The 15,019-nt window shown below is 55.4% G+C and overlaps 4 protein-coding genes; 1 reads left to right on the top strand and 3 right to left on the bottom strand.

The window, feature by feature from the left end:
• Positions 1-216: 216 nt before the first annotated feature.
• Positions 217-2,419, bottom strand: CHC_T00000843001 (hypothetical protein). XM_005710904.1 is given in 4 exon segments: positions 217-516; positions 517-1,173; positions 1,330-2,249; positions 2,395-2,419. The coding sequence occupies 3 exon segments, from the start codon at positions 2,417-2,419 to the stop codon at positions 517-519; spliced, it is 1,602 nt and encodes a 533-aa protein (XP_005710961.1). The 3' UTR covers positions 217-516.
• Positions 2,420-2,758: 339 nt separating this feature from the next.
• CHC_T00008750001 (glycosyl transferase-like protein similarity to family GT77) lies at positions 2,759-4,468 on the bottom strand. XM_005710903.1 is given in 2 exon segments: positions 2,759-2,815; positions 2,816-4,468. 1 exon segment carries the CDS (start codon positions 4,466-4,468, stop codon positions 2,816-2,818), a length of 1,653 nt encoding a protein of 550 aa, XP_005710960.1. The 3' UTR covers positions 2,759-2,815.
• A 7,038-nt stretch (positions 4,469-11,506) lies between these two features.
• Positions 11,507-11,766, bottom strand: CHC_T00000842001 (hypothetical protein). XM_005710902.1 is given in 2 exon segments: positions 11,507-11,580; positions 11,581-11,766. The coding sequence occupies 1 exon segment, from the start codon at positions 11,764-11,766 to the stop codon at positions 11,581-11,583; it is 186 nt and encodes a 61-aa protein (XP_005710959.1). The 3' UTR covers positions 11,507-11,580.
• A 964-nt stretch (positions 11,767-12,730) lies between these two features.
• On the top strand, positions 12,731-13,704 carry CHC_T00000841001 (hypothetical protein). XM_005710901.1 is given in 2 exon segments: positions 12,731-12,955; positions 12,956-13,704. 1 exon segment carries the CDS (start codon positions 12,731-12,733, stop codon positions 12,953-12,955), a length of 225 nt encoding a protein of 74 aa, XP_005710958.1. The 3' UTR covers positions 12,956-13,704.
• The last annotated feature ends 1,315 nt before the right edge of the window (positions 13,705-15,019 follow it).

Raw genomic sequence — 15,019 nt, 5'->3', positions numbered from 1 at the left:
GACGAGGGTCATCTCGCTGAAGGACGTCCCAGAGTATACATCGGCCGCAAAACCGATTCCGAACGCGGGGGCGGTCGTCAGCAGGGGCGAGAGCTTGAGGGCCAGGCAGGCCGCCGTGGGACGCGCGGAGGAGGAGCTGAGAATGGGGCAGATGAGACTCGAGGTCCTTAGAAAGGAGATTGAAGGCAGACTGCCGCCACAAGTATCTATCGCGAATTTGTTAGATACGGAGAATGACGCCGCGAGGGCGAACGACGCATCCGCCTAGGTAGGTAAGGCACCTGCTTTTTTACCTAGGCCCGTATTGCAAAATGGAGCAACAAGCTACCGTTCCTCGTGCTTTGTGGCCACACAGAGTTGCGAAGCATAACTTGTGTGCCTCGATTTGTGTGTATTGATATTGTCAAGTAAAAACAAGAAACTAGTTGCTCCGTTACTCGCGAACACCTGCATCTCCAAACGCCCGCCAGCGTCAACTATTCATTTTCTTGCCTTTACGTGCACATTACTGCCATCTCAACGGCAGAGAAACACACACATGGTCAGGTACTCCGACTCGGGCATCTCCGGTGTGACGGGGTGGTCCGACGCTGCCCCCACCGTCTTCAACAGGGTGACCTCGCGCCCCAGTGAGCTGGCTGCCTCCCGGATCACCTCTACAAAGAGGTGCCGATTTTGCGTCATGGCGGCGGAGCAAGAGCATGTGCAAAGCAGTCCTCCTTGTTTCACCATCCGCATCGCCGCCAGGTTCAGCGACCGATACTTGTGCGTAGCCCGCGGCAACGCCTTGACGTTCGGCGCATACTTGGGCGGGTCCACGATCACGACGTCGAAGGACCCCTGGTCTTCTTCGGCGCTTCGTAAGTACTTGATCACGTCCGACTGCACGAACGTTATCTTGTCAGAGACGCCGTTCAATTCGGCGTTTCTTTGACCCATTTCGATCGCGCGCCCGCTAGAGTCGATGGCAACGACAGAACAGTCGTCGCTCCCCAGCGCAGCGTTCATGGCAAACCCACCCGTATAGCAGAACAAATCAAGAACCCGCTTTGAGCCCCCGCGCTGGTTGACCAGATTCCTTATAAAGGCTCTATTTTCTCTCTGATCCGCATAATGCCCGGTCTTCTGACCGCGGGTTAGGGCGAATCTCGAGAGCTCATACTTGACGTCGCACTCGTTGACGATGACAGCAGGATCTGTGATATCTGTGACAGCAGGATCTGTGATATCTGGGTGAAAGCCAGCTCGAACGTCTGTCGGAGAAGTCATGGTCTCATTTAGTGAGGTAAACAAAGAATCTTTGACACCGGGGTGAAAAGGAGCGCGCACATCCGTCGGTGAAGTAGATGCGCCATTCAACGGAGCCGGATGTTCGGCCTCGTCAGCTAAGCCATCTTGTCTCAATCTGTCGACGTTGCGCCGCCAAACAATATCGGCACAGGACGGAAGCACAGCATTTAGGCCACCAATGATCCGGTCTTTATGCTTTTCACACCACAAGGCCGAGCTGGACACGACCAAGGTATCTGCGACCCTATCGACGACCAATCCACTGAGCCTATCCCCTTCGCCATTAACGACGCGGTAAATATTGGTGGCCTCGCCGGGCAGAGCGATGGCCTCCCTGAGTGCGACAGCGTTGCGCATCCTGGCGACGATCTCGGCGGCATAGTCCCAGGGCAACGGGGGATCTAACTCGTCGCTCGGGGCAACGTGTTTGAGCATGCGCACGCGAAACATACTATGCGGATTAAAAAAGCCGTAGCCAAGACAGGCGTAGGCGCCATTGCACACGGCGACGGGGTCGCAGTCGGATAAGGTGTGCCCCGGCAGGGGTATGTGTCGCTCAACGGAGCCGGCAAACACCATGGGGTTTCGCTGGTCGCGGAACAAATTGGCCTTGCCGCGCTTGAGCACGACGACGCTCAGGCCGGCGTCCAGCAGCTTGTCGATGCTGGCGTTGTGGTTGCGGCCCTCCTGGACCGCGGGGGACGTTACCTGCGCTTTCGCGGTTACCACGCGGCAGGCGCTGTAGCTACGGCGGGGAGGGCATTTGCTTAATCTGGTGGGCAATTGGGCGCCGCGGAACGAGGTTATCGGGCTGGATTCGAAGACGAAGGCTAACATTTTGGGGGGGGGAGGGAGGAGTTGGGAAGACGTGGAAGGGGGTCTTCGGTGAGTTTGTTTGCGAGTAAAAGTGAGAGCAAAAAGGGGGGAGATGGGGTGTGTGGTGGTTTTAGAGTTGGGATCTAGGCTCTGCGGTAGGAAAATGTGGCAATCTCTGCCGTTGTCGTGTAAAGGGATGTGATAAGTCCCTTACGAGTTAGATAGCGGCGGTCCGCGGTGTTTAAAAGGAGGACAACTCGCAAGTCCTCTTTGCTGTCTCAATCAAACCGTCATGCGCCGTCTTTTTAACCATAAATTAGAAAAAAGGTTTTTGCCCTGCAAGTCAAGCAAGTCCTGGACTTGCAGAGCAAAAACCTTTTTAGTCAAGCAAATCCTGGACTAGGAAGTCCTTCACTTACAGTCCAGACCTCGGCGTTGTCAACTTTCTACCATGCAACGCTCCTCGGAGCACCTTTCTCCCTGCAATACCAGAGTCAAGCCCTCCTACAACAGCGTACCGTGTACAGGGGTCCGCAAAACGGCCCCCGTCCCACCAACTCTCTCAACATAACACCATCATCTAGCTAGTTCTTCATCTCTCTCCCTCCCTATACCTCTACGTCTCGAAGAGTACCAGATGGCATTCCAGCTGTCGTGTCAAGCCAAATATTTAATTGCGCAGTACCAAGGGTACTTGACATTTATCCTTCTATCTTGCACCTGCAGACCCCCTGTTGATAACAGAGATTGACAGCAGGTACGATGAAAACGACTGTGTTCGTTCCATAGAAACATCTTCCCAATCCTCGTGAATAAACCAAAAATCATTGTTAACAGCATTTGCTTTCTTATGGTATCCCTTACAATGATACAGCTCAACCGCCGCTTCATCGAAACCGCGCATCCCATACCCTCGCTTCCTCTCATGCGCAAACTCTGTACAATTCCTCACAAACTGCGACCCAGGCAGCATCATCAGTTCCAACCATGGTCTCTTCGAGCTGATCCGCACGGCCTTCCTTACATTCCAATCTACCCCATCCTCCCACTCAGCCCCTGCCCTTCGCACTGCGCAGTTGAATCCAATCTGATCGTCTCCATAAAGCAACACATCCCGCAGAACGTAATCCAAGAAGAACTCTCGCATTTGCGCAGACGACCGCATCAGCATCCACCCCATGCACGGCCAGTGCCTCCACTCCATCCTCCCAGGTCCCGGGGAGGGGCAAGCGTCCGGCAGTTCTCCTTTCGTCGGGTTCGGAAAGTTGGACGGCGAGGAGATCATGTCGAGAGTCCCGTCGTGAAAGTGCGAATGCACGCTCGTGAACGGCGACTTCATCATCACCGCGTCCACGTCGCACACCAGCACATCCATTCCGTGCTTCAAAATCATGTACGTCGCGAGCGTGCGGCGTATCCAAACGTCCGACTTTTCCACCTCGCTCTCGCAGGGGCCTCGCAGTAGCGGCACAACCGGCGCGCCGCGTTCCCGGAAAAAGCCGTGCGCGTCTTCGTCGAGGGCGACGAGGATGTAGTTGTCAAGATGTATCCGCAGCATGCTTGCGCACCAGTTAAGGACGACATCGTAGGTGCCGTCAGTCACGACGACGAGCACCACTGTTCGGAACTGCTGCCGTTGAAACGCGAGCCGGATGATCCCGTCGTAACACGCCTTGGAGCCCCAGCCGCCGATGCATGCACCACCCCGGTGCAAACCTTCGAGCACATCGTCGATTGTACCCCCGCCTTTTGTTTGCGAATGCTTTGTAGTAACCGGGGGTTTGGTTGTCGTGGGTGTTGATGTCGACGCGTCAGCATAATTGTCTGGTCGTGCAGCTTTGACGTGTACATTCGAAACGTCGGATAGTGATGCCAGTGTACCAGCATACAGGTCGGGTCGGCCAGCGGCAACTTCGGGTACTGGTGCCGATGCATCAACATACTTGTCAGGTGACCGCACTTTGGCGTCGGATATTGATGAAGATGGTGCGGCATGTTGGGCAGGTTGTCCTACTTTGACTTCGGGTATCGAACTATCGGCATACTTGCCAGACCGGGCGACCTTTGGGCCTGGAGCAGAAACGTCAGATATGGATGCCCATGCAGCAGTATACTGGTCAAGTGGGGCACCTTCAACGTCGGGTGATGATGCAGGTGCACCAGTATACTTGTTAAAGCGGGCAAGTTTGACGTCTGCAACAGAAACGTCGGATAGCCATGCCAATGAGGCAGGATACTTGCCGGGTGGGGCGAGTTGGATATCGGGGGTGAGTGGACGGCCGTCGAGAGTATTCGATTCTTTCACTGAAACAGCGGATATCGGCGTGGGAGCGGTGTGCCTTACACTCCTTGCGACCGTCATGAGCATTGTCGAGGCACTCGCAAAGGAAGGGATGCGAGCGGTTTGTTTGGCTGCAGTTTCAATGGGGTTGCCATTTGCGGCCATGGCGTAGCGCAAGTGTGAATTGAGGCGATGATGCATATTTGAGAGGTTCCCTACGATGTTGACAGGGCCAAACATTGCGGTGCCGAGAATGAAGAGGGCGGCGATAGTTTTGCGGAAGAATGTTGGCTGTCGGGATGGGGTTCGGCTCCCATGTTTCATGGCAAGCAGACCGTGGATGTGCTGCATTCGTCGATACATCCATACGGGATGTACAGCTAAAAGCGGTGAGGCAGGAAAGTCATGCAATGGAAGGTGGTGTGTGAATTTCAGTTGGTTCTCAAGCTCTGTGATTTTCCCTGTCGAGAGCAAGTATCGGTGGACATTTTGTTGCTGTCTCGAAGGCTACAGAGTGTTCCGAGCAACAGAAGGGGTTTGAAGGATGTAGACGCATTGAGAGGTTGACGTGGCGGGGAAAATAGAGGTGTCAGAAAGAGTCGACGCGGTCCCGCTTGCTCTTGGGATGCTTCCATGACAAGCTCTGCTTACGCGTAGCGAGTCAAAGAGAGGTCATTTGTCGGGCCAACGAATTCATCATCGAGAACGAAGAAGATCAAAAATCGAAAGACGTTGCTTCTGCAAGTGACTTGACTTTCAGGAAACAGGTTTAGAAGGAAAGTATAATCGCTTCCGTTAGTGTCTTCCTCCATGTGCTCTCCTCGCCAAACGCATCAACGAACAATCGGTTTCGTTGGTCTTCCTCCATGTCCTCTCCTCCCCAAACGCATCACCGCCCGCCATGTCCTGGTATTCCGAATAAAAAATAAAAATTACCCCCAGCAGGGCTCGAACCTGCGACCCTGGCGTTATTAGCACCATGCTCTAACCAACTGAGCTATGGAGGCCGATTGACATACTGCTTTCGTTCGCTCGCCAAAATTGAAACAATTTAGAGTTGGTGAAGCGTGTAAAATATCACAACTTGGGAACCACACACAGCTCCCGCGATGCCGAAGAAGACGAACGAGTTGCGACCTCCGCCGTTGTCGCCGCCCTCCACCGCTGCCCTCGCCGCGCCGCCGTTGGAGGCCGCAGCACTCTCTCCCCTGGACCAATGATCTCAGATAGCCCCACCGCCGACCCCCTGGCCCCCTCTCACAGCGCTTCCCTTCCACCATCCATGACAGACGCATTCTCGCCCTCCCCTGAAAACCGACCATTCCCCCTCCCGGACGCCCCACCCCTCCCCTTGCCGTCGGTCCACGAACTCCTTTCGACCCCGATTCGGCCCTCGGACATTTTCACTTCTATCCCTGGCCCTTGCCTGCATAGCACTGTTCTACTTCTAATTCGCCTCGTGCGCGCTGCCACAGCAGCTAACACCCCCGACGCCACTCATCAAGCATTTATGCGCCTTCACATGCTGCCTACTGTTGTGCTCCGAAAAGCTTTCCGTGGAGAGCCCGGATGGCGTTCCTCGCGCGGTCAAATGCACGCCCTCCGTCTCCGCCTACGTAGGGCAAGCACCGGTCGCGAATGGGGTACCTTGTGGAGAGAAGCCCTTCATGCTCACGAAGCACGGCGGGCATGGCAGCACACACACTCCAAGCTCCCTTCACCCCACAGCTCTCGCGCCGCGCAAGCCGCCCGCGCCATGCGGCTAGCCTCCCAAGCCCAGTACGGGCGCGCGATGCGCACGTTCACCAACCCTCCTCTCGCCAACCTCAACGACACGGCCACGGTTGCAGCACTGCAAGCCCTTCACCCCGACCCTCCCGTCCCCGTCATGCCTCTGCCGCCCTCCGCACAACCACGGCCGCCAGAGGTCTCGGAGCAATCCGTTCTCCGTGCCGTCAGGCGCCTCAATCCCAACTCAGCCGCCGGTCCAGACCGCATGTCGCCCAAGCTCCTGCACCTCCTTGCCCACACACAAATTAGTCCCGAAGCAGGAGTGACCGGCATCTCTGCGCTCACAAATCTCGTCAGCCGCCTGGCCCGTGGTTCCCTTCCGCCTTGCACCATCCCCCTTGTCAGTGCCGCAACTCTGCTGCCCCTACAGCCACGCCCGGCCAAAATTCGCCCAATTGCAATTGGACAAAGCATCCGTCGACTCGTCACGAAAGTCCTCCTCCCAGCCGCAATAGAGGATTGCCGTGACCACTTCGCTCCTGAACAATTAGCCAATGGTGTTCCGAACGGCATGGACGCTATCGTACACGACGCCCGGATGCTACTTCGTCGGCATGGAAGGGACCCACACTACGTCATGGTGTCAATTGACGCCTCCAATGCCTTCAACCGTTTCTCCCGCCAGAAAGTGCTGGACCAGCTCCCAACCAGAGCACCCTCCCTGTCCCGCTTTCTTGACATGGTTTATGCACGCACCACCTCCCCCCTGATACTGCCCTCGTCCCCGCCCACCATGCTAGTCAGTCGAGAAGGGTCGCAACAGGGAGACCCTGCGAGCATGCTCCTTTTCTCTCTTGCTCTTCAGCCTCTCGCCCGCCGCATCTCGCACGAATGTGACGTTCTTATGAACCGCTGGTATGCAGATGACGGTACCATCATCGGCCGTATCGATGAAGTTGCCAAAGCTCTTAAAATCCTCAACACAGAAGGACCAACGCACCAGTTCTTCCTCAACCCAGCTAAGACACGTGTCTTCTGGCCCAGCCTCTCCCCAGACCTCCTGCTTCCCCTCACCACTGTTGCCCCTTTGCACGTCATCGAAGACGGCGGGTTGGAACTCCTCGGGGCCCCTATTGGGTCTGACTCGTTCATGACGCAGTACATCACCCGCAAACTGCAAAACTGCAATTCCGCCCTCGCCCACCTGGACCACATCCCAGAGGCCCGCGTACGCTTTCACTTACACAGGGTCTCCGCTTCCGCCTGTCGCATGCAGCATCTGTTCCGGCTGGTACCCCCGACCTTCGCCTTTTCGTTCGCACAGCAATTTGATAGAGATCAGCTGAAGGCATACGAGCGCTTCAATAGTGTTACTCTTTCACCGACCCTGGCTGCTCAAGTCCGATTGCCGTTCGTTCATGGGGGACATGGCCTCACATCATTGGCCAATACTTCACACGCCTCTTACGCTGCAAGTCTCATCGACTCCGCCCCGGTACGACTAAAGGGGCCCCAGTTTCCCAACCTCAGGCAATACCAGCGCTTTGCACGAACATCATTGAGGGTGGTTCTCGGCAATTTACCTCCTTCCGTACAACCACCTCACTTCTCCCTTACATCCTCGGATCTTGGCTGCCTCGAACCTACCGCACTTCTAGCGCGTCCTGAACGCATACATACGTTTTTACTTCAGGCGCAGCATAGCGCAGCGGCCAGCCGGTTCTGGGAGAAACCCCTTTGGCAATCCTCTCCCGACCCTCGTCAGCACAGTGCAGCTTCAATTCGTCGGAGGGTACGGTTTCGCTCTCTCCTCGCTCCTGGCGCGACATCTTTCCTCACTGCCCACCCAGCTGCCACCTCCCGCATTCATAACGCCACCTGGTCAACCATGCTACGTCGTCATCTGGACGCTCCTATCACATTCGATTCTATCTCGCCGTTGCGCTGCGCACATTGTTCCAAGCCACTCGACCCTCGAGGGGATCACGCGACCATCTGTAGCCATGGCTTCGGACCTGTCCACAGACACAATACCGTCCGAAATGTCTTCGCACGACACGTGTTCCGTGGGGCTGGACTTGCATATTCCCTCGAGGTCCCTTTCCTGTTACCAAACTCTGCTGCACGACCGGCCGATATCCTCGTTCAACCGTCCCACCCTGCCCCAGGGCTCCCGTGTGACAAACCTACGGCCTACGACGTCACAATCTGCAGTCCATTCCGCAGGGGCATGCTGTATCCCGCTGCCCGCCACTCTGCAGGAGCTGCAGAAGCAGCTGACGTTCGCAAGCGTCAGGCCCTCGAGCGGACTATTCGATCCACCCTGCTCATTGACGATCACCTTCCTCCGCCACCCCTAGACTGGCACTTTCAGCCACTATCGTTTGACACTCTAGGCGCCCCCTCACAGTCTACACTGCATGTCATCCATGAACACGCGAAGCTAATAGCACTTCGGAGCTCTTGCACCATTGCCTCCGCTCAAGCCCGCATCCACCAACGCCTGAGCTTCGCCATCTGGTCCACTGTCGCTGCTGCGATCCTTTCTCGCCTACCGACACACGTCGCGGACATCTCATATCCGATCGAAGTGTAACTCAGCTTCCTATCTGCTAGTGTATCTGTAAGCGCACCCCTGATGCATTGATAAAATTACCCCCCCCCCCAATTTAATTGTGAGCGGTGACCATGATGTGGGGCTTGTGAGAAAGGTCATATGCGAAGCATGTTCTTCCGACGGAGTGAATTGAGGGACAAACTGGGGATGCTGGGCGCTGGAAATCATTGCATACTCGTCGACTGAGGAGATGGGAGGGAATGGGGACTGTATTGAAGCACTCGAGGATGTTTGCTCGCCACTTGCGGTTGGAAGGGGAAGGGGCGCGTGGACATTGGGGACATTGGGGGGTGTTCAATGAAATCGATGACAGCGTCACAGAGAGGTGGGAAGGGGAGATCGGAAGGGGACTCTGCTGCGGCAACGGAGGTCGTATTAGGGAGAGAGCATGCGGAAGAGGGAGAACAGAGGGCCGCAGACGACGATGGTGTGAGAGATCGGAAGGGGAAGTCGGAAGGGGACTGTGCTGCGGCGACAGAGGGTGTATTAGGTAGAGAGCGGGGGTATTCAACGAAAGCGATGGCAGCGTAACTGAGAGGTGGGAAGGGGACTGTGCTGCGGCGACGGAGGGCGTATTAGGGAGAGAGCATGCGGAAGAGGGAGAACAGAGGGCCGTAGACGACGATGGTGTGAGTGCCGGACAATTGGCATGAGACGACGGCAGTAGGTAGGGGGTCAAGGAGGCAAAAGGGGTTGGTGGAGAACGGGCGCGGCACAAGGGGACGGCGCCGTCGAGAGCCAAAACGGGGGCGGGGTTAATGCGAGGTACGGGAGGCGTGTGACTGGCAAGAAACAAGTATCAAAACCGCAGATACCATTCGCCCGTCCGTACCACCCCAAAGGTTAAGTATGCCGCGCCGACAGCCGCCACTCTTCACGCAATCAGCACAACAGCCAGTTGTTATCGTGTGTCATTCTCGGTAACCTTTTGCTTCCGCCTCTGTGTTTCGCAATTTTCCGCGCTTGCAGACTCTACCCTTCTTCCTTTGCTGGCAAACCTTTTCGTGCGAACGAAACGTTTGAAACGTTTAACACCTCTATTCTTACCAATAAAGACTCTTACTACACTGTACCGTACATGTGAATTCTAAACCCAATTCTTTAATATAACATTCACCTGCGTGCATAAAGAAGAAGAGAAAGAAGAAACACCAAACCGCATTTTCAGATCGCTCTTTCTTCTGCCTATATGTCTGCGTGTAAACCGTACCTCTGGCGTGCTTGACCCGGAAGGCCAAGATGGACGTCCTGGAACGTGAGCAAAACGTCTGGGTGCCAGTCCGTTGCCTGCACGGCAAAAAAAAGAAGAAACAGTGCCAGTGCGTCGTGTAAATAGGAAAGAAATACAAACAGAAAGAACGAAAAGCGCCGAAAAAACAAGCGGTGACTCGCGTTAGCAACAGCATCTCTCTCAAGCGCTGTTGCGGTAAGTCTCGCAGGCAAGGAGGCCGCCCATTTCACATATGCTCTTTGGTGCGGTCGCCGGGACACCAGTGCGAGACTTACCTTTCAAAAGAGAGGACTCGTATTCGTGAACCACGGCCCAAACAGAATGGAAGCCGAGGTTGAAGCGGTTGTGTCGGAGGTGTCTGTGCGGTCAGTGCGGTCGGTGCGGTGGGTTAAGGTGGATGTCGGGAAGGGAAAGGGAGGCGCACAGTCCGGTGCATCACGTGTGTTTGTTCTGTTGATGTACAGAGGTGCATTTGTCTGAGGGTGGAAGTGAGAGTCGACATTTATCGTAGGAGAGACAGACCGTGAGTGGATGATCTGACGTGCGCATGAGCGCATGAGCGCATGAGCGCATGAGCGCATGAGCGCATGAGCGCATGAGCGCAGGTGAGATCGTGATTCAAGCATGATTTCTGCCTGGAAGGACCCTCGGTGCGTGTCTGCATTTGTCAGTAAGTGTGAAACGTGTTTTCAGCCGGACGTCTGGAGGCATGTTCATCGATTCCAGATTCCGGGTGTCTTCCGCTCCCGATCCCGGTTTCTAGGGTCCGAAACCCCTCGACAAATGACGTCACTGCGCGCCATACGGGACAGATCCAACCAATTAAATGCATACGATCGATTTGCATTCCGCCTCCCCTGATTCCACGCATTTCGCTGGTCCCGCTGCTTCCTGTCGCGGACTTCGGAACGCCACATTTTGGGCTGTGTACTACGGGGGAGGGTAAAAACGTGAGGATGTGGGGACGTGGAGACGTGGGAACGTGGGGACGTGGGAACGTGGGGACGTGGGAACGTGGGGACGTGGGAACGTGGGGACGTGGGAACGTGGGGACGTGGGGACGTCATCGCTAACGCCTCGGGCTGCTGTGCGTGCCGGGAAGCCGAGATGGCAGGCAGTAGGGAGCGTAGCGGGTGAGGGAGGTCTCGTGAGCAAGAGGCAGTGTGCAGGATGATGGATTTGGGGGGGGGGAGGCAGCGGGAAGACGTTGGAAGGGCGAAAGGCTTAGTTTTAGAGTATTTGGATTGCGTAATGTGTAAAAGGAATATGTTTAGCGAGAGGAGAGAGAAAAGTGTTTGTCGCTAAGACCCGTGCGCGTTTGAACTCGATCGAAACGGAGACGAACAAGTAGATGAACATAGACAAGACGAGGTTGGTGAGGAGAGGAGGAACAATACAAATACAATACAAATACAATAAAAAGGCAATAGAAAGAAAGCAGAAAGAGAACAGAAAGAGAACAGAAAGAAAGCAGAAAGAAGTAGGAAGAAAATAGGAAGAAAGTAGGAAGAAAGTAGGAAGAAAGTAGGAAGAAAGTAAAAAAAAGAAAGTAACTAAGTAAATAGGTAAGCTACGAATTTTGCCCGGGCCAACTTGGTTGGGTGCCCAAGTGGCTCAACCAACTTGGGCACGCAACCAAGTTGGGCACCGGGCGGGAATCGAACCCAGGGCCTCGCAGGCGCAGAGTGTCAACTGCACCACCAGCAACCGGTTGTCCACTCTGCCACGAACTCCTCTCACCCAAACAGCGGACTCTGCGGCGACACAGTGTGGATACCAACGGTATTTAAAGGTATGCATTTGTCCTCGCAATCAACATTGCTTCTATAATTTGAAGGTTGTCCGCGGCTTGCATGTTACAGTGAATTGAACAAGTAAAAAACTCGCTTCTGCGTGTGAGCGATCATCGCTCACCGCACCATTGTGCACTTTGGTTAAACATTACTTTTTTAAAAGTAGGTACCTTCACCTCCACACGCGCACAGTACAGTACATGGCTGTGATTGCCATGTACTGTACCAAGGGTACTGTGTCAGGTGTTCGAGATCCGGATGTGAAACGTGTCCACGTCGAGAACACGCCCCCTGGGTACGTGCACTTACGACATATTTTTGCCGACATTTTGGCCCTCTCCCATGAATTCCCATTCTCTGTAATCTCCCACCATCCCTACTGTCCCTGGCATCTCCAATCTTTCCACGCTCTCCGCGCTCTCCGCGCTCTCGCTCTCCGCGCTCTCCGCGCTCTCCGCGCTCTCCGCGCTCTCCGCGCTCTCGCTCTCCGCGCTCTCCGCGCTCTCGCTCTCCCCGCTGCTGGGAGAGGAGCCTCGGTGCGCCGGTGCTTCGGCCGGGAGTCTGGAGGTGGAGGTATGTTTATCGATTCTACATTCCGGGTGTGTTGCGCTCCCGATCCGGTTTCCAGCACGGGTTGGGCGGGTTGGGCGGGATGTGGGCGGTGCGGAACGTTAACTAGAGAAATTGGGGGTTAGGTTGTAGGGTATTGGAATCAATTTAATTGTGAGCGGTGACCATGATGTGGGGCTTGTGAGAAAGGTCATATGCGAAGCATGTTCTTCCGACGGAGTGAATTGAGGGACAAACTGGGGATGCTGGGCGCTGGAAATCATTGCATACTCGTCGACTGAGGAGATGGGAGGGAATGGGGACTGTATTGAAGCACTCGAGGATGTTTGCTCGCCACTTGCGGTTGGAAGGGGAAGGGGCGCGTGGACATTGGGGACATTGGGGGGTGTTCAATGAAATCGATGACAGCGTCACAGAGAGGTGGGAAGGGGAGATCGGAAGGGGACTCTGCTGCGGCAACGGAGGTCGTATTAGGGAGAGAGCATGCGGAAGAGGGAGAACAGAGGGCCGCAGACGACGATGGTGTGAGAGATCGGAAGGGGAAGTCGGAAGGGGACTGTGCTGCGGCGACAGAGGGTGTATTAGGTAGAGAGCGGGGGTATTCAACGAAAGCGATGGCAGCGTAACTGAGAGGTGGGAAGGGGACTGTGCTGCGGCGACGGAGGTCGTATTAGGGAGAGAGCATGCGGAAGAGGGAGAACAGAGGGCCGTAGACGACGATGGTGTGAGAGATCGGAAGGGGAAGTCGGAAGGGGACTGTGCTGCGGCGACAGAGGGTGTATTAGGTAGAGAGCGGGGGTATTCAACGAAAGCGATGGCAGCGTAACTGAGAGGTGGGAAGGGGACTGTGCTGCGGCGACGGAGGGCGTATTAGGGAGAGAGCATGCGGAAGAGGGAGAACAGAGGGCCGTAGACGACGATGGTGTGAGTGCCGGACAATTGGCATGAGACGACGGCAGTAGGTAGGGGGTCAAGGAGGCAAAAGGGGTTGGTGGAGAACGGGCGCGGCACAAGGGGACGGCGCCGTCGAGAGCCAAAACGGGGGCGGGGTTAATGCGAGGTACGGGAGGCGTGTGACTGGCAAGAAACAAGTATCAAAACCGCAGATACCATTCGCCCGTCCGTACCACCCCAAAGGTTAAGTATGCCGCGCCGACAGCCGCCACTCTTCACGCAATCAGCACAACAGCCAGTTGTTATCGTGTGTCATTCTCGGTAACCTTTTGCTTCCGCCTCTGTGTTTCGCAATTTTCCGCGCTTGCAGACTCTACCCTTCTTCCTTTGCTGGCAAACCTTTTCGTGCGAACGAAACGTTTGAAACGTTTAACACCTCTATTCTTACCAATAAAGACTCTTACTACACTGTACCGTACATGTGAAATCTAAACCCAGTTCTTTAATATAACATTCACCTGCGTGTATAAAGAAGAAGACAAAGAAGAAACACCAAACCGCATTTTCAGATCGCTCTTTCTTCTGCCTATATGTCTGCGTGTAAACCGTACCTCTGGCGTGCTTGACCCGGAAGGCCAAGATGGACGTCCTGGAACGTGAGCAAAACGTCTGGGTGCCAGTCCGTTGCCTGCACGGCAAAAAAAAGAAGAAACAGTGCCAGTGCGTCGTGTAAATAGGAAAGAAATACAAACAGAAAGAACGAAAAGCGCCGAAAAAACAAGCGGTGACTCGCGTTAGCAACAGCATCTCTCTCAAGCGCTGTTGCGGTAAGTCTCGCAGGCAAGGAGGCCGCCCATTTCACATATGCTCTTTGGTGCGGTCGCCGGGACACCAGTGCGAGACTTACCTTTCAAAAGAGAGGACTCGTATTCGTGAACCACGGCCCAAACAGAATGGAAGCCGAGGTTGAAGCGGTTGTGTCGGAGGTGTCTGTGCGGTCAGTGCGGTCGGTGCGGTGGGTTAAGGTGGATGTCGGGAAGGGAAAGGGAGGCGCACAGTCCGGTGCATCACGTGTGTTTGTTCTGTTGATGTACAGAGGTGCATTTGTCTGAGGGTGGAAGTGAGAGTCGACATTTATCGTAGGAGAGACAGACAGTGAGTGGATGATCTGACGTGCGCATGAGCGCATGAGCGCATGAGCGCATGAGCGCATGAGCGCATGAGCGCATGAGCGCATGAGCGCATGAGCGCATGAGCGCAGGCGAGATCGTGATTCAAGCATGATTTCTGCCTGGAAGGACCCTCGGTGCGTGTCTGCATTTGTTTTCAGCCGGACGTCTGGAGGCATGTTCATCGATTCCAGATTCCGGGTGTCTTCCGCTCCCGATCTCTTCCGCTCCCGATCCCGGTTTCTAGGGTCCGAAACCCCTCGACAAATGACGTCACTGCGCGCCATACGGGACAGATCCAACCAATTAAATGCATACGATCGATTTGCATTCCGCCTCCCCTGATTCCACGCATTTCGCTGGTCCCGCTGCTTCCTGTCGCGGACTTCGGAACGCCACATTTTGGGCTGTGTACTACGGGGGAGGGTAAAAACGTGAGGATGTGGGGACGTGGAGACGTGGGAACGTGGGGACGTGGGAACGTGGGGACGTGGGAACGTGGGGACGTGGGAACGTGTGGACGTGGGAACGTGGGGACGTGGGGACGTCATCGCTAACGCCTCGGGCTGCTGTGCGTGCCGGGAAGCCGAGATGGCAGGCAGTAGGGAGCGTAGCGGGTGAGGGAGG

The sequence above is a fragment of the Chondrus crispus genome, genomic scaffold, assembly GCF_000350225.1.
Source record: "Chondrus crispus Stackhouse genomic scaffold, scaffold_644, whole genome shotgun sequence".
NCBI lineage: Eukaryota > Rhodophyta > Florideophyceae > Gigartinales > Gigartinaceae > Chondrus > Chondrus crispus.
Note: the sequence above shows the minus strand (reverse complement) of the source record. Positions and strands in the feature narration are given on the sequence as shown.

Coding starts and splice junctions, on each gene's coding strand:
- CHC_T00000843001 (XM_005710904.1), bottom strand. CDS start 2,419: ATGGTTAAAAAGACGGCGCATGACG. Junction 2,250..2,394: donor TAAAAAGACGGCGCATGACG/GTTTGATTGAGA, acceptor CGCAGAGCCTAG/ATCCCAACTCTAAAACCACC. Junction 1,174..1,329: donor CATCTACTTCACCGACGGAT/GTGCGCGCTCCT, acceptor ATCGTCAACGAG/TGCGACGTCAAGTATGAGCT.
- CHC_T00008750001 (XM_005710903.1), bottom strand. CDS start 4,468: ATGACGGTCGCAAGGAGTGTAAGGCACACCGCTCCCACGCCGATATCC.
- CHC_T00000842001 (XM_005710902.1), bottom strand. CDS start 11,766: ATGCATACCTTTAAATACCGTTGGTATCCACACTGTGTCGCCGCAGAG.
- CHC_T00000841001 (XM_005710901.1), top strand. CDS start 12,731: ATGACAGCGTCACAGAGAGGTGGGAAGGGGAGATCGGAAGGGGACTCT.